This window comes from Indicator indicator, chromosome 9 (genome assembly GCF_027791375.1).
Source record: "Indicator indicator isolate 239-I01 chromosome 9, UM_Iind_1.1, whole genome shotgun sequence".
Classification (NCBI taxonomy): Eukaryota; Metazoa; Chordata; class Aves; order Piciformes; family Indicatoridae; genus Indicator; species Indicator indicator.
The window spans coordinates 14650298-14673399 of NC_072018.1; the positions used below are offsets into that span (position 1 = coordinate 14650298).

A 23102-nucleotide genomic window follows, 5' to 3' on the forward strand; every position below is an offset into this window, starting at 1 on the left:
AAATACTTTATTGTTTATTAGTTTAATGCTACATTCATTTAAAAATATTATGTGAAGCTCTGTTGAAATTAGGATGTAATAAAATTTTCTGGCCATCTTCCACTATAAGAAATCTAGGGCATTTAGGTTGTGAGACTGATGATGCTAAAGATTTGCAGCAAATTGCTTTCTCTACTGAAGGTATCATGGAATAACACTTATTAGCTGAATAAAATTATAGAGATAAGGGTATTGATATGCTTCATTACCATATGGAGGCATTGAGTTATCACCAGCAATAGGAATATGATTTAGGAGAGTTTTGTCATATGCTTAGAAACCCCTCAAAGTGCTGCTGGCTACTGTGTTCTCTCTACAGTCTGCTCTCCAGTGTCCAGTTATATTGTTATATATATACACATATTTTCTGGCTTCCTGTCTGGTTGAGGCCTTCAACTTTCTTGTGTTGAGAACCTGTAGAAGATAATTTAGATTCTTTAGAACAGATTTCCAGAAAGACTGTAGTAAGTGGGTTGTATAAACACTTACGCATCTGTCTGATCCTCTAAAGGATTGTCTTGCATCCTGTATCTTTGTCTGCTTTGAAATGTTCTTTAAATAAGCTGAAATTGAAGAGGGAAAATGAATGTGAAAATCAAATTGAAGCATTTATGGATATTTTAATGTTCTGTTTGTAACATTTGACAGCTGCAAGAAATTGCATGAAAGGAAAAGAAAATCAAAGGCTTGAGTATCAAAATCTTTGCTTACAAGCTACTCTTATTTAGTAATCGTGCTTGTTTAATAACCACAACTTGGAGTACATGATCTGCAGGAATAAGTAACGGAGTACCCAAAGATCTCTGTTTTATCAGGAGTAGCACAGAGTCATTAAATAAGTATTTTATAATTTGGATGTAAAGAGGAAAACCTGCTTTTTTAGGCAGTAGAGAGAAGGCTTTACATGTATGGTAGTGGATAACAGATGTTCAAATTGTATGAAATGCTTATTCATAAACTGTTTATTGATATAAAAATTAAGCTTTATTTCAGCATGTTCATAGTGTTTTTTCTCTTTGCTCTTCATTATATGAACAGTGTACTTAGGATTCTGAAACTGAGATTTGTTTAAGATAATGAAGTTTAGTTTGTGCTGCGAAGGTAGCTCCACAGAGAAAGGATACGTTTAGGTTAGGTTATCCAACTGAGAAACCACAGAAACAGAACCTAGACCCATGTAACTTAAGTGTCTAGCCACAAAGATTGGCATATGAATTCTAAATATCAAATAATCAACTGAATATTTGAATGTACCCATTAAATCTATTTTAGCAAATTTGGATAATAAATAGCTTCATAAAATTTAGAACTTCTAGCAGACAATTTTGCAAACAGAAAAGAGGCTGCATTCACCCCATTATTTGCTCATAGTGAGGAATTTTAATCAGTTTTGAAATGGTGAATGAAAGTCAATGACTGGCAAGACTTTCCATCAGTTCTCACAATGAAAAGAAGTTTAGTTTTGCAATATACTTGGACTTTGCAAGCTATCATAACGGAGGTTTTATATGTTCTCCTGACAGACCAGCAATACTCATGGTCGCCTTCTCAGCACTTCAATGAAGAAAGATACTCTCCTGCTCCGAGGAATATGAAAGGATTATCTGGCAGTCGCAATCAACCACAGTTATGTTCAGCTCATACTTGTGGCTTAGCGTCCCCTGAAGATTGTGAACACACCCACGACCTTATCCACCATGGGCAGGAGCCACGGCAATCGTATCTTCTCAGCCCCACGGAGAGTTGCCCGATGGACCATCATCGTTGCTCACCACGCAGCTCCATTCATTCTGAGTGCATGATGATGCCCATGGTAATGGGCGATCACATGTCAAGTAGCACTTTCCCCAGAATGCACTACAGCTCTCATTACGACTCAAGAGACGACTGCGCCATGTCTCACGGTAACCCTAAGGTTAACCGTATTCCTGCAAACCTTTTGGACCAGTTTGAGAAACAACTTCCTCTTCACCGAGATGGGTTTCACACTTTACAGTACCAGAGGACCTCAACAGCTGCGGAACAACGCAGCGAGAGCCCGGGAAGAATCCGCCATCTCGTTCATTCTGTCCAGAAACTTTTTACTAAATCTCATTCTCTGGAAGGATCATCCAAGGGCAACGTTAATGGAACAAAGGGAGACAGTCGAGGGGATGACCATCATCATGGACACCATTCCAAGCATAGCAAAAGGAGTAAAAGTAAGGAGCGAAAACCAGAAAGCAAACATAAATCTGGAATGAGCAGCTGGTGGAGCTCTGATGATAATTTGGACAGTGATAGCACTTACCGAACCCCTAGTGTGGTAAATAGGCACCATGCAGATCATATATCCCATTGCTATCCTGAGGCACTTCAGGGGCATTTTGGGGATCTTTCATTGAAGACTTCCAAAAGTAACAATGATGTGAAGTGTTCAGCTTGTGAAGGGCTAGCAATGACCCCTGATGGTAAATATATGAAAAGGAGTTCTTGGTCCACGCTTACAGTAAGTCAGGCTAAAGAAGCTTATCGCAAATCATCACTGAACTTAGATAAGCCTCTGGTTCATCAGGAAATCAAACCTTCCTTGAGGCCATGCCATTACCTTCAGGTAAGAGGAAGATTTTCTTAAGATTTGTAATGAAAAAAGCACCACATTTCATGCCATGGTCATTGTAAAAAACACAAGGGTGTTCTGTGTATCTTTCAAAGAGTACCAGTAAGACTCACCTAATGTGAAAGTGAGCAAACTCTAGCTTTTGTCCATGTTGATGGGTCACAGATTAAAAACTATAAAGCTGGTGGAATACAAATTTAAACTCAGTGGATGTGTTTCCATCTTCGGAGTTCCCACTGAACTTCTTAATAAAATCCATATATAGAATTGAAAAAGAGGCAGTTGTCCCAGCAGTTTGGTGGCTAGAAAAACTGTTTGAAATACCTCTGTGAATGAGTGGTTTTAAAGACAAGCTGCATGGAATCTAACTTTTGTGTTATTTTATTCCTTTTCTCTGGGTTTTTGTAAGTAACAGGGGAACGGATATACCAGTGTACTCAATTGTTTTGTCGTACTAATGATTATCAACAAACTGTCACTGTGACTGAGTCACCCAAGATCATATTGAACTGAGCGTCTTTTGAGACCATACTTATAAACTCGCCTTGCTGAAAGTTTCATGAGTAACTGAGGGAGAAAATATTCCAAGCCTGACACTCAGACTATTTGTGGTCCTATTCTGCAACACTTGTTTATCAGAAACCAAGAAGCTTCCACTTTCTCCTAGATTTAAACTCTTATACCTGCTGCTTGCTGCCATTTCCACTCCAAGGTTGTGCTAATGTAGCCATTTATGATACTGCATGGTGACCTGGATATTAAAGTGATATAGCTTTGAAAAATAGCTTTCAAAATACTTTTTTTTTGGACATTTACATCATTTGCATCACCTAGATCTAGCACAATCCCATGACAAGTTGCATTAGCACATCAGGGTGTGCAGGGATGTCCAGTGGAAGCAGAGCAGAAAGGAGGGAGTGGCTGGGAATGGAAAAAATGTCCCATACAGATATTCCTTCAGGTATTTTAACCAAGTACAGCTTACAAAGCCCTGAATGTTTTGAGTAGCTTTTCCTTTATTTCTTTTTAAGGAACTTATCTTTCTCCAGAATTTAGCTGATTCTCACATTGACATGGTGTTACATGGGCAAATCTCTGCTCCAGATGTATGCGTTTAGAGATGTTCAGTTCCTGAGGGCTGTGCAGAAGCCAGAAAGCAGACTAGGAGCAACTGTGTCACTTCTGCACAGAGCTCTCTTCCCTCTGAACAATAGCAGCCCTATAGTAACAAGTCACACTTGAAGAGCCAGATCTTTTCAAATTCTTATACAGACGTCCAGGATCAATCTTACTGAAACAGGGAAAGTTCCTCATTGCAGAGAAAGGAAAATGAAAACATTGCAACCCTCATAGCATTACCATGCAAATTCATTCCAATTTAGACTGGCAGCTGTGATATTTTATCAGATCCAAGTACAGTTCTCATATATGCAAAACAGCCTGCACTTCCCTGGAAGTGTTTAATCTAACTCAACAAGCCAGAACTGGAAGAACATCATGTGCAGAAAATTCCACTTGTGTCTGTGTCCTATAAACAAGGGTCAAGGCTTAGGACTGGTGAGTGACAGATGCTCTCAATTAAGCCCACTCTCTTCCCAAAGGGGAAGAGAAAGGAAATAAGGGAGAGAGACTTGGGGATTGGAATAGAAAACTAAAACTACTTTACTGAAAATAATGAAATGTATACAAAACCAATATCAAACCTAGCAGCCCTTATGACAATTAGTCACTGTCACCACTGATGAGGTGGCAGAAGTCCCAGACTGGACTCAGTGGGCCATGGGAACCAAATTCAGGAGCTATATTCTGGAACTGGATTTAGGAGCTCATGGATTGGGATTGAAGGCAGAATGGACTGAGTCCTCCTCATATACTGGCCATTAAAGAAGAGAGCTTAACCCCTGTGATTTCTCAGCTTTATCCAAATATGATGTATATGGAGTGGAATACCTCATTGGTCAGTTTAGGGTCACCTGTCCTGTCTGCTCTGAACCCCCATATAGTACACAAGATTTATCAGTGACTTTGGTCTGCACACCAGTTTTTGGTACTAACTAGAAATAAGAAGTGTTACAACTGCTAGAAGCAGACACTCTCTGTGAAAACATGCTACTAACTTCAGAAAGTGCAGTTACTGAGAAGAGATTGAGCTGAAAATTAAAATTACTGAATGGAATTATTTGTGTTCTACCTCAAACCAGGTCACACGTGTAGAGCTCTGACATTATAGAGAAGTTTAGGTATGGATAGCTTTTTCCTTACCATGAGCTACTCCTAATTCTGTTTGTGCTTTCCTTCTCATCATGTTTCTTCTTCCCTCCTTTTACATTTTATTTTTCCTTGCACAGGCCACCTTTTTTTTTTTTTCCCCTCTCCTGTGGGCCTTCTCTTTAGTGCCAACTTCTATTAGCATCTTCAAGCTAATGTGAAAAACAGTTCACAAACTAATTTGGCTATTGCTAAACTTTAGATTAAACCCTATGACAAGCCTGGGGAGCAAAAAAGCACTTTTTTTGCAGAGTCATTGTTTTATGATTTTTGTGAATTCGATGACTGCAATAAAAGAATTTTCATCCAATTATGAGGAAGGTTTATCCAGTGGTAGGTTCATCCAGCCTAACATCTAGGAGACATAAAATTTATTTTTTTGCTGCACCAAAGACTTTGTTTTTAAGCCCCTTTAAAAAATGGGATAGTAACCATTCCCTATTCACAGGGATCAGATAATGGAAATTCGTTAAGATTCAAGTAGTCAGTTACTACTATAAAGAATCTGTAGTTGTGACCAAAGCAATAATACCAGAAATTCTGTAACAGGAATATTCTCATTACAAAATCTTAAAATATGTGTTTGTAGAATCTGAATGTGCCATTTACAGCATAGATACCCTTCAAATAGAGTGACTGGCTTATTCAGTAGTCCAAGGTCAGCAAACAAATTGAAGGGACCCCATTCTGTCAATGTCACAACTAAATGCTTATTTTTGAAACTTCTACATTGAGGGATGCTGTGCTGCCACACTATAATCATTAAGACCAGAGATGTAAGTCCCATTATTATCTCTGCCATGAACTTTCTCTCTGACCCAGGAAATGTAATTTGTTAACCACCACACACTTCAATTATTCTATCTGCAAAACTGAGAGAGATATTTAACTTTTCTCACAGCAGTGTAAGAAGCTCCACTAAATAATGGTTGGATCAAAATAATCATTAGTCTCAGAAACTGAGAAAGATAGAGAGACATGTCAGTATCCCTAGCCAGGAGAGTTTACTGCCTTATTCCAAAATATCTGGCAATAACAATTCAAGGGATTACGAAGTTGGTTATGCAGCAGCAGATTTCCCTGAGGTGCACAAGTGTGCATAAAACCCTTGACAGGGTCTCCATACTTATAGCGTTACAAAGCATGGTATTAAAAGACGTTTCTCTTGAGTGATGTCGGCTATATAATTTTTAATTCTTTTTGAAGGAAAGTTGTGAAATTTTAGTCCTTCATAACTTTCAGAAGAGTTTTTCAAGGCCTCTGCACATTATATGCTTATGCCATGTCCTGGAGCTGAAAGCAGGTATTTTTTCAACCTGGTAGTTCTCCAAGCTTAGTCTCTGTGTCCTTTCTTAGGGTATCACATTTACTTCTGCAGAGAGTCCCCACAGCTGGGCCACCTCCTTGGATGGGGAGTGTGCTGATGTAAATTAGAGGGTATTCAGTCAATAAGACTTGTTCCGTCACGGGTGTTCATTTAGCCCTGAAGTGGACAATTTCAGAGAACTAAATTAGTAGAAATAAAGCTAGCACAAGTGCAGAGAGCAGCCATTTTTAACTGTACATTAATGGCACTTATCTGATTCTTGTGAATGATTAGCAATAGTTTTTATGAACACACCTTTAATTTCTGTTGTGAATGCAGTCATGTTGAGGTACAGATGCATTTCTGGGCACCAAACACTTCTGTCACCTCATTCAACAGGCAGAGTGGCTCAAGCAGATCACACATGCAATAAAGCACACTTTTGTAGGGTTTTAGCTACAGGGGCTGCTGCTGTTTTCCATGTCATTTTAATTTTAATATAAAATATGTTTAGAAAAAGATAAATGAGTTGTAAAATCCCTTCTGTCTTCATCAGATGTTTTGGCTAATTAGGTTCAACACATATCCAGTGCAATGACTTTAATTAATTTCACTCTAAGTAGTGGTGAGAAACAAAGATATTCAACAGAAAAAATGGATCTGAACTAGATAGCTGTGCTAAAATGATGAATACAAAAGTGTCACTTAGAATTTCTAGAACTGAAATGTCTGTGAATGCTAGTTAAAGAAAAGTAATTCCTGCAATAAAACCAAAAGACCATCAAGAGCATAGCACTCACCGTTACTAAAGTTCTGGAGCATAGTGCTATGTGTCACTGATTAATATTCCTCCCTCAGCCATTCACTAGCCTGTGAAGCAGCAAGCAATCAAGGTAAACACACCACAAGGTACAGTGAATGAGTCAGCACTAAAGAAAATAGCATGTTGTTCTAAAAATGGCTTCAGCCCACTCCTCTCTTCCTGGTGTATTTAAGTACTAGCGTCATCCATTACAGCAGTGGTATTGCTAAGCAGTGGGTAATAATGTCAGCTGTGTGCTCTACAAGAGCACAAGAGTTGATATCTTAAAAAAAGAAAAAGAAAAAAGCAGCACTTTCAACAAGGCTCTTTGCTGGTTTAAGTTTTGCCTGCACAGAGAAGAGCTTTGAGGAGAGGCTAATGGATAATCAGTCATTAAGCCCTCAGTTACATTTTTCCAGGAACTTTTCTAGGGACAGGGCAGACTCCCACAAATGAGACCATTGCCCTCAACAGGCACGCTACTGCTTTGCACTCTACTCTCCATATGCTTTGCAAGGATGGATGGCTTTGAATCCAATGCACCTTCCTCAGCACTTCATTTTTGTGAACCTAGATTGTTTGCTTGACATGAAACCCATATATAAACTACAGAAACTGCATCCAATACTCTACCAACTATTCACGCTGTGGAGTTAGGCAGAGCTAGCAGAGCTGATGCTAGCATCCAAATCACTATCACCCAAGCTGCATTCACAATGATTTATGAATATCTTCCACTCCAGAATTAACTAGGTTGTTTCCACAGCAGAAAAAGCTAGTATAGATAATAGGGTATCAGGGTAGTCTGCATCTTAAACAGCAGGCACACCTACTCTACCATTTTGATTTCTACAGCCCGTTACAGTCTCACAGGGATGTCTCAACTAGCCCTGTGCCCTCCCAGAGAGGAGTGGAGATGTGCAAAAGAGACCTGTAATGCCCAGACAGGAAGGGAAATGATAGGATAGTTAATGCCCCACAGTCTGTTTGCAGTCTGTGACATCTGGTCTAGCACCAGGGGCCACTCTGTAGAGTTACTCCCCAGGTCAGCAAGGGTCTAGTGCCCCCCATACAGAGAAGCAAGCTCATGTTTTTTCCTTATAATGCTTTCTCTACCCACCATGTCTCTGAAATATTCCAATTAGAATTTTAAGAATGTTAACTATAAAGTATAACTATAAAGCTGACACTTCCCTGTATTTACAGAAAACTGATGGTTTCAGGTGTCATAAAACCCAGATGCTTCTTAAATAATCCTTCCAAGAAAAAAAAAGGGGGGGGAAGATTAAAAATTTAAATCGTTCAATAAATGAGGGTGTAAAGCTCTGACCAAACAGTTGTCCTGGATTACCGGTATCTTAAATTGCTTGTGTTGATCAGTGATACAACAGTGCGCTGCTTCCGTGCCAATATACTATGATATTCATATTGGCTGAAACTTCTTTCCAAAGAAGCATAGAAGGATTTCAGAGTTAGTATTTTCTTAAATCTACCAAAACAAGTCCCTGTTACTGCTAAAATGTCAAAGCTAGGAATGGTAAAGGGAGGCCATGATCTCACTGCCCTTTAATCAGGGGGAATTGTCCTCCTTTATAACATTAGTACAGTGTGTTGTCAAAGGGGTTTTCAACATTTGCTTCACCAAAGCTGAAGGCTGACCTTTGCAGTCGTTACTCAAAGGTGTCACTGGATCTGAAGACGTTTTAAGCCAGGAGTAACTTATTATTTTATACATTCAGGGCAGTTGTATCTGTCACAGGAGACTGCCAGCAACATGCACTGCAGGCTGTAATGACTGCAGAGTCTCCTATGCTGCAGGACTGCTGCCTAAGCCAGACCCAGCTCCTCTCCTGAGCAGTCTACACCATTTTTCCTGCAAGGAGGTGACTGTAAAAAATGCTGAAGCGTTCATAAATATTACTTTGATTATTATTTCTTTTTCCCTCTGTTTTTTACCATCTTATAGTGCTGTGTTTAAAGGTTGTTTTTTTTAAAGTGGCGTTTCACTTGTGTTTAAAAGGCTGAATGTCTATATGGACAAAGTCACTGGTACTTCTGGTAGAGGAACTCATCTTTTGGCAAGTATGCAGATAGTTAAGTGTTACCAAGTAGCTACACAGGAAAAGAAAAAACTTAATTCCATCTGTAAGCTAAATAATTGGAGTCATCTGGAGTTAACTGTTCAAAACTGTCAGTTAAAACAAGGAAAATAGGTAAAAGGCAAATATGTATATATCTCCATCCTCTTTAAATGTATTTATATTTTAAAGATATTCACTGGAGGGAGGGAGGGGGTTCAGTAATAGCCCTAAACCAAGTTTTTAAAAAAGGTAATAAAATTTCCTGCTTAGATTAAATAAGACTGTAGACTACAGGCAAGCTTTTTGGTCAGCTCTTAGTATGCTGCATTTTAGGTTATTTTTCCATGTCTAGCCTTAAAATAGTTCAGCAAGACTGGAATCCTTGCTCCGTTTGTCTCTATGGTTTTAGAGGTGCTGTGCAGTGTCAGTATTTTGGGAACATCTCTCTTTTTATTCCTTTAAGGGCATTTTTTTCTCTTACTCTTCACTTGTGTGACAGTGAATGGGCTGTGGAGTCTCACCCTACTCACACAGGTAATGATATGGTGACAACACTGAATTTCCTGTAGTGTCTGCAGTGGTAAAGGAGAAGAGATTTCCAGAGGGACCTACAGGTAAATGTGGCTTAAAGGTCATGCAGTGTTGAGAATCTGGGCTGAAGGGGCCAATGATACTTTATTTTCCCACTTCTGAAAATGGCTAGAATAGTAAGGCACAGAATAGTGTCACACAGGGCTCCAGCTGCCTGTAGAAGTATTGGACATGACGCAGCCAGTCCACAGGAATGCAGGTGGCCCTTCCACGAGTAGGAGCTCATGCCTTGTGCTCAGAGAGTCTTGTCACTCACAACTTCATCAGTCACAAAAACCAGGCTGGTGTTCTTCACTGTGCTGTGCAGATATATGGGTTCCATTCACTCTGCAGGTGTGGTTCAAGCAGTTCAGGCTACTTCTACTAAAAATATCTCTCAGGAAAACTTTTGGTTGGCTTCAGTTGCTGATATCGTAGTCCCTTGGGTCTCATCTGCTGCTTTCTCAGCCAGGCAGCCCAGCTGGCAAGTATATGGCTGGCTCCCCTTCACCTGTAGTGATTGACAAGCTGAAATCCAGTCTTTAGCCTTTTGATTCTTGGTTTTAATAGAATTTGCATTGTAATTAAATTAATTCAATTTACAGAGAAAGATGTAAAGGAAAATACAGCTGTAAGCTGGCCCCAAAAGGCAAAGAGATTGAAAAACAAACTCTGGGTGAGTGACTATGGGAAATTAATTGGCAAGCATAAGAAGTTTGAGGTTTTAGTCTTAGATGCTTCTGTGGACCTCCATTATTAAAATAATTGCTACCTTATGCTGCATCTATGCTATCAGACTGGATAGTGTTGTGATATTTTCCTTGACACCTCATACTGATCTATGCCATTATGTGGCTAAGTCTGTTTTGGGCATTATTTTCATGCAAGCCAGCCAGTGTTTCCTCATCAGTGCCTGGGTACAGTTCAGGACTTAGTGCAGGCCAGGGACCATTCCTGGTAGTCACACTAGTTTGTAGGCAAAGATTGCTTGATAGCATGGGTGGGATTGCTCCAGATCAGCTGACCTTCAGGCAAGGCAGAGAGGCTCTGTTTACTAATGTATGTGCAGCCCTACAGTAATCACCATACCATTTTCATCCTTCTCTTTTGCAGCAGCACAATGATTTGGAGCAGCTCACCAGTTCAGCTGAAAACCCACCTTTATTTGCCTTTATTATGGTTAGCAATTTTCCAGGTAGCACTTTAAATCACTTTACCATTACTAACATTGCTTGAAAAGCTGGATATTGCTCAAGGAAAACTTGCCCCACTTAAGCTGATGGCAGTATAATTTTAAAGCAGCTTAAACTGACATCCTGGTTTCAGTTGGCATAAAGCTAATTTTCCTTCTTAATAGCTGGAATAGTGCTGTGTTTTGGATTCAGTATAAGAAGAATGTTGTTAATACAGTGATGCCTTTAGTTGCTGATTTTCAATTTCCCGTGTTTTGCTAGTGTGCAGGAATACTGAGTGGGAACATACCATAGAACATCAAGCTCAGTATAGAAAATGGGGGGAATTGGTTGGGGAATGGATCACTGCTCAGGCATCAGTCAGTGAGTGGTGAGCAGTTATAGATGTGTCACTTCCTTGAGTTTTATTCCTCCCTCTTTTCATTATATTTTTTTAACTATTATTATTATAATGTTTTATTGTTGCTATTATAATGTATTTTAGTTGTTAAATTGTTCGTATCTCAACCCATGAGTTTTACCTTTTTTTTTTTTTTAAGTTCTCCTCCCATCCCACTGGGAGGGGAAGGAGTGAGGAAGCAGCTGCGTGATGCTTAGTTGCTGACTGAGGTTAAACCACATCATCTGACCACAAAGCAGCATTCTTGGTCACTTACCAAAGGAAATACGCAGCCAAGTGGAACTCATTTTTTTCTGTTGAACCCCTCCTGGGTTTGTGCCTTAGACAGAGAGCTATGCAAATGGTTCTCATTGAAATACTGGCCAAGCGCTCCCTTTGGTCCAAGCTCAATTCATATCAACATTCTGGCACAAGATATCAGTAATCTCCAGAATTAGCAGGTTAAAATGGCTTATAGTGTGGACAAGCTCCATTGCCATCTGACTGCACCTCACCCCACCATGTCAAGATGGTAGCATTTGGCCCACGTTCATCCAAACAGTACAAACCAAGCCAGAGAGAGACCTCACAACTGTTTGCAGTATTTAAGCATCCTTGGATTGCCATTCACATTGTTGATGGAGAACCAGTTAGCAAACACAATGCTGGTTGTTTGGGGTTGTGGGTTTTGTGGGGGTTTTTAGTTCATTACTGTTGAGATATGAGTTATGAATTTTTATTTACATGAAATGAACAGTCATCTGTAGAAAATTAAGTAGTGAGTAGGCAGTTCTGAGTACAGTGGAGAGAAGTTGTCTTTCCATCAAGGGACAGTTAGTGCAGCTTTGCTTGGCACTACACATGAAAATGAAAATCAGGCAGTAAATAATGCTGGTACTGGTTTGCCTATTTGAACATTGCCCAGATGGAATATTATGTTTGTGATCTCTGATCATAGAATCATAGAATCAAGAAGGTTGGAAGAGACCTCAAGGATCATCGAGTCCAACCTGTCACCCTACACCTCATGACTATCTAAACCATGGCACCAAGTGCCACGTCCAATCCCCTCTTGAACACCTCCAGGGATGGTGACTCCACCACCTCCCTGGGCAGCCCATTCCAATGGCCAACCACTCTCTCTGTGAAGAACTTTCTCCTCACCTCCAGCCTAAACCTCCCCTGGCGCAGCTTGAGACTGTGTCCTCTTGTTCTGGTGCTGGTTGCCTGGGAGAAGAGACCAACCCCCTCCTGGCTACAACCTCCCTTCAGGTAGTTGTAGACAGCAATGAGGTCTCCCCTGAGCCTTCTCTTCTCCAGGCTAAACAGTCCCAGCTCCCTCAGCCTCTCCTCATAGGGCTTGTGCTCAAGACCTCTCCCCAGCCTCGTTGCCCTTCTCTGGACATGCTCCAGCAATTCAACATCTTTCCTAAACTGAGGGGCCCAGAACTGGACACAGTACTCAAGGTGTGGCCTAACCAGTGCTGTGTACAGGGGTACAATGACCTCCCTGCTCCTGCTGGCCACACTATTCCTGATGCAGGCCAGGATGCCATTGGCTCTCTTGGCCACCTGGGCACACTGCTGGCTCATGTTCAGGCGGCTGTCAACCAGTCCCCCCAGGTCCCTTTCCACCTGGCTGCTCTCCAGCCACTCTGACCCCAGCCTGGTAGCTCTGCATGGGGTTGTTGTGGCCAAAGTGCAGCACCCAGCACTTGGACTTGTTGAATGCCATCCTGTTGGACTCTGCCCATCTGTCCAGCCTGTCAAGGTCCCTCTGCAGAGCCCTTCTACCTTCTAACAGATCAACACCTGCTCCCAGCTTGGTGTCATCTGCAAATTTACTGATGATGGACTCAATCTCCTCATCCAGATCATCAATAAAGATATTGAACAGGATGGGGCCCAGCACTGATCCCTGGGGGACACCACTAGTGACAGGCTGTCAGCTGGATGTGGCACCATTCACCACCACTCTCTGGGCTCGGCCCTCCAGCCAGTTCCTAACCCAGCGCAGAGTGCTGCTGTCCAAGCCACAGGCTGACAGCTTGGCCAGGAGTTTGCTGTGGGGGACAGTGTCAAAGGCCTTGCTGAAGTCCAGGTAGACTACATCCACAGCCTTTGCTACGTCCACCAGGCTGGTCACCTGATCATAGAAGGAGATCAGGTTGGTGAGGCAGGACCTGCCCTTCCTAAATCCATGTTGGCTGGGCCTGATTCCTTGGCCATCCTTCAGGTGCGCAGTGATTGCCCCCAAGACAATCTGCTCCATGATTTTCCCTGGCACTGAGGTCAGGCTGACAGGCCTGTAGTTCCCAGGTTCTTCTGTCCGTCCCTTCTTGAGAATGGGTGTCACATTGGCCAGTTTCCAGTCTTCTGGGACCTCTCTGATACGCATACATGTCTAGTCTATTCCCTACTCTCCAAATCCCTGAATTCAAATCGTTTTCAACCCACTTTAAAGCATATATTGTTTGGGATCTATGTGTTTTTCTTCCTCTTTCTGTGATACTCTAGCTGTTTATAGCAAACCCTGGAGAGAATGGCTGGCAAAGCCAAGATGCCTCCTGCTTTCTCAGGTTAGCTCCTTCCTTGATGAACGTTGTCATTGGACTTTCAGGGAATGCTGCAAAGGCTCTTTACACTTCTGAGTTGTCAAGGATTTCAGGGACTAGGGAGTGGCATCTGAAAATTAAAGCTAATTCTGAGGATTGACATTGTTAGTGGTGAGAAGGAGTCCCTGGCATATTTTTCAGAGTTTTTTAAAGGCCTTTGTTGTATAATTCATAATTTTTGAACAAAGATTCAGCATATTAAAAGAACGGAAAAAAGAAAAAAACACCAAACTACAAAGAGAGAAAACTAGTTTAAAATATACCCTGATGATAATGTTGAGGTGTAGACACAAGGTTAGCTACTGAGGAAGTAAAGTTTTATTTTCAGATACTGCGCTCTTCCCTTCTGATAAAAGCTAGACCAGTAGGGTCTAGAGTCTGCAGCCAGAAACAGGGGAATGTCATTAGTGTCATTAACTTCAGAAGAAAATTCTAATAATTGGTCAGTGTTCCTCCTTCAACAAAATTATTGAAAACAGAGGAGTTCCATCTCTCACCTTCCATTATAATATCAAAGAAAATGTGTGCTGTGCTAAAAAGCATTTCTGTGTGCCTTGCAAGACTGTCATCTACTTTCATCTACTTGCAGCTGTACACAAAGGCTGTTTTTCAGAAGCTTCTTGAAGAAGGCATGAATTCTGTGAAAATCTCTTGCCTATATTTCAGATTGTGTCCTTCTTTTCTGGGGGGGAAGTCATCTTCTTGGCCAGACTGAGAAAGCATAAAACTACAAAAATTACATATCTATTATAGTGTTTCATATCTTCATTTCATTCTGTGATTCTGTGATCTTATCCTTTTTCATATCATCTATAGTCTAATTTCATGCACAGACATCTTCTGCTTCTGGTAAAATGTGAATTTATGTTATTAAAATAAGATTTAGGTCATAATGAATATTTCAGTGCATTTTACATCTGCATGCTAATTAAATTTCACAGGACTCCTATGAGGTAGGTAATCCTCATTTTAACCTCTGAGAATGAGAAAGATGAAGTGGTCATCAACTCCCTCAACTGAAGCCATATATTTAGAAGTGTTTCATTTTAAATAGTAAAGTAATATGCCAGATTTTACATATATCAGCCATTTAGTGGTGGAACACCTTTAAAATTCTGGGAGCTGGGAGCAAATGCCACAGAAGTGGGTGAAACAACAGGAGTATGTTTTGAAATGCCAGTGGCAGTCTGTGTTTCATGAAAAGGACATGAACTACAAAAAGAAAAGAGCATGCCAATTTATTTATCAGCCCTATCAGTTTATTTATCACCTCTTCCTGGGCACTCAAATGGTTGTCAATTAGAAGGTGAACAGTAGCATCTTCCACAGCTTTTTCATCATGGAAGGAAAGAAGAAAGCTGCTCAGTTCTTTGGAAAAAAACAAAAAAGCATCACAATGTTTTGTTCAGAAGATGGTTTAGGCTATCAAATGGCAAATGACAGGAGGGCCTTTTTGCTGCCTGTAATCAGATACTATAAACCCAAGAAAGAAGCATTTGAGATTGTTCCTTTTTGCTTTGCATTTTGGTCGCTAACTAAAGAGTCCTTTTGGTTCCTTCTGGATGCTACTCTGAAGGAGCTAACTCTCCTAAATGTCTTTTATGGGGAATTCTGGAGTTCACTCTCATGATCAGCTCCACAAAATGCAGTAAGTGTTAGGTACCAGGTGCTTTAATAAAATTGACTCAAGGTGACTGTTGTAAGATAGCACATGCTGTCGGTAGAAGAACAATTAAAAGATTCCAAATTTCCTGAACCTGGTTGCTTTTCTCACAGCAACAGTGCCTGAAATTTCTGAAAGAGACTCATCATTTTCTGTAATAGTTATAACCAATTCAGCAGCCAGTAACAAAATTAAATGAAAAGATCCAGACCTTGTCAGCTTGTTATTCTTACAAAGGGAAATTCATATGGTAATCTGTAGTTGAAGTCCTCTGTGGATAGAAACTGCATATACAAAGATTCCTGTTAATATCTAGAACAGGAGGAAGGCCTTTTTAGACTTTATAAATATCAGCACTCATCACTGTATGCAAGTAGATAATTAGGGTAATTATTCCCAATTAGCAGCTGCAAGCCCTGCAGATGGGAATTTCAGGGGCTGGTAACTATTGTAAGGGAGCATTTCTGCAGGTTGCAAAGCCCTTTTCATGTTTTGAAAAATATACCTTTAACGCCCTCCACACCTGCTGTTAAATATTTTTGTTAATATTTCAACATACAATTATTTCCTGCACTAGTACAATGTTTCCGCTTTTCTTTAAAGACATATTGGGGTCTGAGATGGTTTGGATTTGGAAAGAGTTTTCCAAGTATTTAACATGCCAGCTAAAGTAAATAATGAACCAGGCTAAACTTAAATTTTGCTTCTCTTCTTAGTCCATGAAGAAAAATAATGTCAAGGGCCCTTTTGTTGGCTTTGGAAAACAGCAATAGGATTCCAGCTCTTTTCCTAAACTCTGCATGAAACCTTCGGAAGTAACACATTGTCAAACTTGCTTGCCAGGCTCCAAAAGAATTTTCTCTGTTCGTTATATTCTGCTTCTTTGAATGGCTGAAGGGCAAAAAAAAAAAAAAAAAAAACCAACACCTATTTTAATTGTGAATAATCCTTATGTGGTAGGAAATGAGTTACTCTGATTAAAAAGGGATTCTTGTGTGTACTCAAGTACATCGCAAGAACAAATGGAGCAGTGCTTCTTCAGCATTTAGCTTTTATGTGAATTCATTTAACTTATTAATTCAGAAAGCAAAAATAACATAAAAATAGTAAGGTACATAACTGTAAGATTTGTCCTTATGAAGCTCTTTATCACAGGAAACAATTTTTAGATACTTTAATGTGCAAAAAAAAAGTCATTGCTATTTTTCAAAGCAAGATTTCTAGTTCAATCAACAAATAAGCTTGTGTTTACTCATTTCAATCCACTCCTTATCTCATTATTTGAACACAGACTTTCAGACAAAAGTTGAGAAACTAATCATTTTTTACATTTAAGTAAGTAAAAGTTTATTGATAAATCTCCTTTTAAACTTTCTATTTAATTATCTTCAAGCTAAAGCAAAGGAAAGAAATTTCAAGCCAAAACAAGTGTTCTATGCAAAAAGTTGTGAGTTTTCTTGAAAAAAAAACACAATATTAAGACTGAGCATTCATCTTCAGAAAAGCAAAAAGTATGGCTTGCAGTGGGCCCATACAGATGTCAGCAAATGCTTTTTCAACATTTGGATTTTGTTTTTAGCTATGCTAACATAAAAGTAATAAAGAAGCTTAAAGAGTGAGAGTATGCTTGTATGATATCAATTACTTTTTCTTAATTTAGCTCTCTACTTCAGATTATTGAAATTAACAGTATTGCAAGGTGTAGCTTAAAAAATAAAACAACTTATGAAAATATATTTATTTTAAAATGTAAATGCCTTTTAGTCTAAAATCTCAAAAGGCCTTCCTCCAACATTGATCTGAAATACTACATCTTAGAAAAGATATGAGGAGCATGTATCACATTTACAGACTTCAAGTTTAGGAACATTTTTCATGCTTCGTTTCCAATCACAATTCAAAGCTGAGTAATACAAAAAAATTTGTTTCTTTGCATGATTTGATGTATATTTCACTTAGATTCATGTTCTTTCTTACTATTTTGCATAACAATATAACTCAAATATTATTCTGATTTGTGTGGTCTCTGTGCATCTATTCTTGTCTGACTTCATCTTCAGTCCTTTTTCTCTCCTGAGCTTGTTTCCTTGATATCTCTGTCTTTACTTGTTCACCCTTTTTAAAAACTTCATTTCTGCCTTAATTGCTTTTTGGGACTCAGTGCACCAGATCTGTTCACCTAGTGTGTGGGTAGTCTGCGAATCTTGAAAGGCCGGTAACAATAACAAGCAGATCATATTAGTTATTCAAATCCAGTCTCCAAGATTGCTGAAACTACTGGGAGCATTTCCTTCAGCTCCACAGTGAATTCTGTCTGTAGAAGGTCTCAAATATGCTTGACTTGAAAGTCTTTATTAGACAATCTGCTTTGCTGAAACTCCTTAATATATGTTTAGCTGGAAGTTCAGATTTATAGTATGTTGGTAAATGATGCCATTGTACTGGGGTTTTTTTATTAAGTCATTGTGTTGATAAAGGATTTGACACTGCCAAGTGCATCAGCCCATGTCCACTGATGTACTCTGTCACAGCTTTCTTTTTAACCATGAGTCATTATAATGGATTTCAGAGAGTTGCTTATACCCTTTAAGTGAAGTGAATGCTTAAGTGTGTTTCTGGATTAGGACCAGAAGACTCAGTACCTTGGAAGATTAGATTAGAAAGCAAAGAATCAGCAGTACTGGCAGAGACAATCATGCTGAGTTTATCCATAAGTCTTAAAACAGGGATGATTTCACTTTGGACTGGAAAATCTACTCCTTTTCAGTTCTCTGCCAGTTTTTGGTGCAGAGATATTCATCCACCAGCTGTGAGTTGTCTGACTACTAATCTTACTATTTGAGAAGCCACCTCAACTGAATGAAACCAGCCCCAACCAAATGTATTAATAGTGAACTGACTGTATTCCTGATGTGTTACAGTTTTGATGAACTATTTTGCAGTTTCTAAAGAAGGAAAAAAGGCAAATTTCCTGAGTATTTTTTGAACAGACTTGCCCTAAATCAGAACCCTACCTATTTATGCCAAAATCACAGCTTAGTTCAACTTAAATTGCCAAAACCCCGTATAAGCCAAAACCCCATACAACAAGAGTTGGTAAAAGACTCACCAGTTTTCAATGAATTTTAAGTCTCAGACAACTGATGAACTTACTGTTTGTCATCTGGAAATCCAAGTGCAGAATTTGAAGAGGTTAAGCTAAGCTACTTCCTGCAGTTTAGAACGTGTCTACAAATAGATATGGCAGCTCAGCTCAAAAACCATGATTTTATTGTTCCTTGGGTTCCAATATTTATAAACCTAAAATTTCCAACCTTGAAGCTGGAATTAAGCTGAATTATTTGGGGGACCTCAGAATTTTCTAAGTGATCTGATTCTGAAGAATAAAAAAATCATTACTTGTCTTTGTTAAATGAAAACAGAAAGAAGCATTGAAATATATGAAAAGCATAAAGTGCATTTTGCATGTGTGTCTTATGATCTTCTTTAGGTACCTCAGGATGAATGGGGAGGCTACCCAGCTGGTGGGAAAGATGAAGAGATTCCCTGCAGAAGAATGAGAAGTGGGAGCTATATTAAGGCTATGGGAGATGAAGAAAGTGGAGACTCTGATACTAGCCCCAAGACATCACCAAAATTAACAGTTCGACCAGAGTCATTATTAAAATCCATTGGACAAAGACCACTGGGAGACCATCAAAAGTAAGTTTCACTATCCCATGTTTTACGCCTTTCTGAAAGTTGCTATGACTTGGGTCTTACTGATAGTGGTAAGTATCCATGAGAAAATATGATACTGTAGTTAAAAATCCAACTTTCTTGTCTTCGTTTTACTTTCTTGTAATTACTGCATATAAAACTGCCCTCTTTCTCCATCCGCATAACAAACCTACTACTTCTGTTTGCTGAAGGAAATATGTCTGTATTATTATTGAAAGTTTAAAATGCTGAATATTTCTTCTTCAGAAGGATTGCTTTGTATTATAAGTCTTTGTTATTTCATTGCTGTCTCTGAAATAGAAAATACCCTGTTCTGTACTAGATATAGTAACAAATACATAATTTCATCACGTTTAGCTTCTTACATCTTTTGTGTCAGTACAATCTTATGTATTAGCTATCCTGAACCCTACCCATTTAAATACATTGTAGCTAGTTTTGTTTGACTGTTGGTTTGGTGTTCTTTTCAATTCATACAGCCTACAAAATCATCTATTAAATGACTGAAGTAAATTTAAAACTCTAGGAAAATAAACGATTATATATGTTTTCCAATATATATTTATTTTTCTCTCTATCCATGTAAAGATATCATTTTATAACTGAACTGTAAGTATACTTCTGAAGACAGTTTCAGAGAGGCAGCCTGATTATAAATCTGCAGCTTCAATTAATGTGACTGAGTGTTGGTCATGGCTAAGAAAATTGATCTTTTTGCCTGGGAGAAATACATAAAATGAAGAAATTAAAGTTGAAACTTTTGATCAAAGGCTGTTTATTGTTCTGTAGGTAGTACCATGTATAGTATACAATAGTCACTCACCTTTTCATTAAAAAAATCAAAACAAAAGCCTCAGGCAAAAATTCTTTTGGCTTAAATAAATTGAATTCTTTAGATTGCTGTCTGGAGGTAAACCATCAGCTTTCACTGTTAGTGAAGAGAACAGTTTCAGCTCTATTGTTTGGTACAGCTTGCTCATGTATCTCTGTTGGCTTGATTCAGGTGCACAAATTGAAGTGTCTATACCACAAGCTGCTGCAAGATTTCTGAGTTACCTTAAAGAAAGACTGGCAGGTCTTCTTTGGCAAGTAAAATCCAGGCAGGATACCTTATGGCATCTCAAAGGATGCCAGAGACCTATGTTTAGATAACTCAGCCAAATCCTGAATGCAAATCTGGGGGATTTGCTAGATTAGTTCCAATGGTGAAAACATGGTTTATAATGTAACATGGTTTATAACATAACTGTTGCTTGGCTGATTTCCAAAGCTGAAAAGATGAACTCTTAATGACAGAGGTTGGAAGCAGCATTTGAATTTTTTGTATCTTCAGTCATTGTATCTGGGCTGAGATTTTTGGTCTGAGGCATGCTGGCCACATCAGCTGGATCAGTTTGAATTTGTGAAAGTCCCCTTGAAGCTTAAAAGATGTTTGCTTTTCAGATTGTGTATACATGTTAATAGGAGTAGAGGTCTTTCAGGATGAGAAGCCTGTCATTTGTCAGCCATGGTGGAGACATATGTGAATTCTTCAGTGCTGGATTTTATTGTAAATGGCCCTGAAATCTGAGGGTCATGCAAAAGGGCAGTTGTCCTGACAGGATAAGGTGGGTTAAGGTAAAGTGATCTGTCATCTGTGGCTTGTTAAGAGTGACCCTCCTGAGGGCAAGAGGGAAAGAGGAGATAGCTGACTTTCTCAGCCTTCCACACATTGACCATCTGTATTCCTGATGGTAAATTAAGATGTCTAGCACAGACCTGAGTAGAGAAACCTGACCATATACACTGAGAAGGTTTTGGAATGTCCCCTGGGAGACTTGTCACATAGCTCTGTTAGTACTGTTCCAGCCACAGCCTGGCCATCTTCTGGGCATCGGTGTAGGCAAGGGAATGTTCCCAGAAGGCAGTTTGGATGCAGCAGTCCTATTCTGGAGGGAATTCATATCCGTTGTAGTACCACAAATTAAATATTTTCTGAGACAGTGCTGGGTTCAGTCTTGTTCAACATATTCATCAAAGACGTAGATGAAGAGATGGAGTGTATCCTTAGCAAATTGAATGCAGATAAAAAACTGTGAGGAGTGGCTGACAAACCAGAAGGCTGTGCAGCCATTCAGGGAGACCTGAACAGGGTGGACAGCTGGGCAAAGACAAACCTAATGAAGTTCAACAGGCATAAGTGTAGAGTGCTGTGCTGGGGAGGAATAACACTATGCACCAGTACAGGTTTGGGGTTGACCTGCTGGAGAATAGCTCCACAGAGAAAGACTTTGGAGTCCTGTCTAATAATAAGTTATCCATGGGACAGCAATGTGCCCTAGTGGCCAAGAAGGCCAATGGTACACTTGGGTGCGTTAAGAAGAGCATGTCCAGCAGTTCAAGGGAGGTTTTCCTCCCCCCTCTACTTATCCCTACTCATCTGGAATATTGTGTACAGTTTTGGGCTCCACAGTCCAAGAAGTACAAGAAAATACTGGGTAGAGTTCAATGAAGTGCCATGAGGATGATTAAAGGACTGGAGCATCTCTCTTACAGTGACCTGGGGCTGTTTAGTCTGGAGAAGAGAAATCTGAGAGGGGACCTTATCGATGTCTACAAATATCTGAAACTCAATCACAAGAAATTCCATCTCAACATGAGAAAAAACTTTACTGTGCGGGTGATGGAGCACTGTAACAGGCTGCACAGAGAGGTTGTGGAGTCTGCTTCTTTAGAGATCTTCAAAACCCACCTGGACATATTCCTGTGTGACCTCCCCTAAGTGGTCCTGATTTGCAAGATGGTTGGACTCGATGATCTCTGGAGGTCCCTTCCGATCCCTAGCATTCTGTGATCCTACGATTCTATGAAAAGCACAAATCCTCCAGTGAGCTGAAGGTGTCAGTACCTACCCTAGACCCCCACAGATCCAGGCAGCATCTAAACTTACATATTTGAACAAATGTTTCAAGACAAAAAGTCTTTCTCACCTGTTACATACTGAAGGCAGGTGGTTATTAGCAGGCCAATACCAAATGTTGTTAGTTTTCCATTTCTTGCAAATACAGCATTCAAAATAATGCACACGCCAGTGTGATACTAATGCAGAGTACTGGGGCTAACAGCTGTGCCTGCTCATGGTCCCAGAGGATTTAATGACATGGTTACCACTGACTGAAATCAGAAAAGGAGGAAGCTTTTTGTAATACTGTGAAATACTGTTATGTGCTTTGCTGAGAATTTGTTGCAAACACTGCACTGGGAAACACTGAGCTGCCTGGCTGCTGCTGCCAGACAACTTCTAAATCTTTAATTTCCCCTTAAACTGAGGATTGCAGGATCACAGGATGTTAGGGATCGGAAGGGACCTCCAGAGATCATCGAGGCCAACCCTCCTGCCAGAGCAAAACCATAGAATCTAGTGCAGGTCACACAGGAATCCATCCAGATTGGTCTTGAAAGTCTCCAGAGAAGGAGACTCCACAACCTCTCTGGTTCCAGTGCTCTGCGACACTCACAGTGAAGAATTTCCTCCTCATGTTGAGGTGGAACCTCCTGTGCTGTAGTTTATATCCATTACCCCTTGTCCTATCACAGGGTGCAACTAGGCAGAGCCTGTCCCCTCCCTCTTGACACTCAGCCCTCAGATAATTATAAACATTTATTAAATCCCCTCTCAATCTTCTCTTCTCCAGACTAACCAGCCCCAGGTCTCTCAGCCTCCCTCATAGGGCGTGTGCTCCAGTCCCTTAATCATTCTCATAGCCCTCTGTTGGACTCTCTCAAGTAGATCCCTGACCCTCTTGAACTGGGGAGTCCAAAACTGGATGCAGTATTCCAGGTGAGCTCTCACTAGGCTAGAGTAGAGGGGTGAGGAGAACGTACATC

General features: G+C 39.9%; 1 protein-coding gene across 1 annotated transcript in view; it reads left to right on the top strand.

Annotated features, from left to right (window-relative positions):
- Window positions 1-23102, top strand: part of DLGAP2 (DLG associated protein 2) — a 362668-nt gene that overhangs the window by 276827 nt on the left and 62739 nt on the right. The window contains exons 4-5 of the mRNA XM_054383858.1: window positions 1563-2632; window positions 19006-19217. Of these exons, the coding sequence (XP_054239833.1) occupies window positions 1631-2632; window positions 19006-19217 (1214 nt within the window). The 5' untranslated portion in view covers window positions 1563-1630. The remainder of the gene's footprint in view (window positions 1-1562; window positions 2633-19005; window positions 19218-23102) is intronic.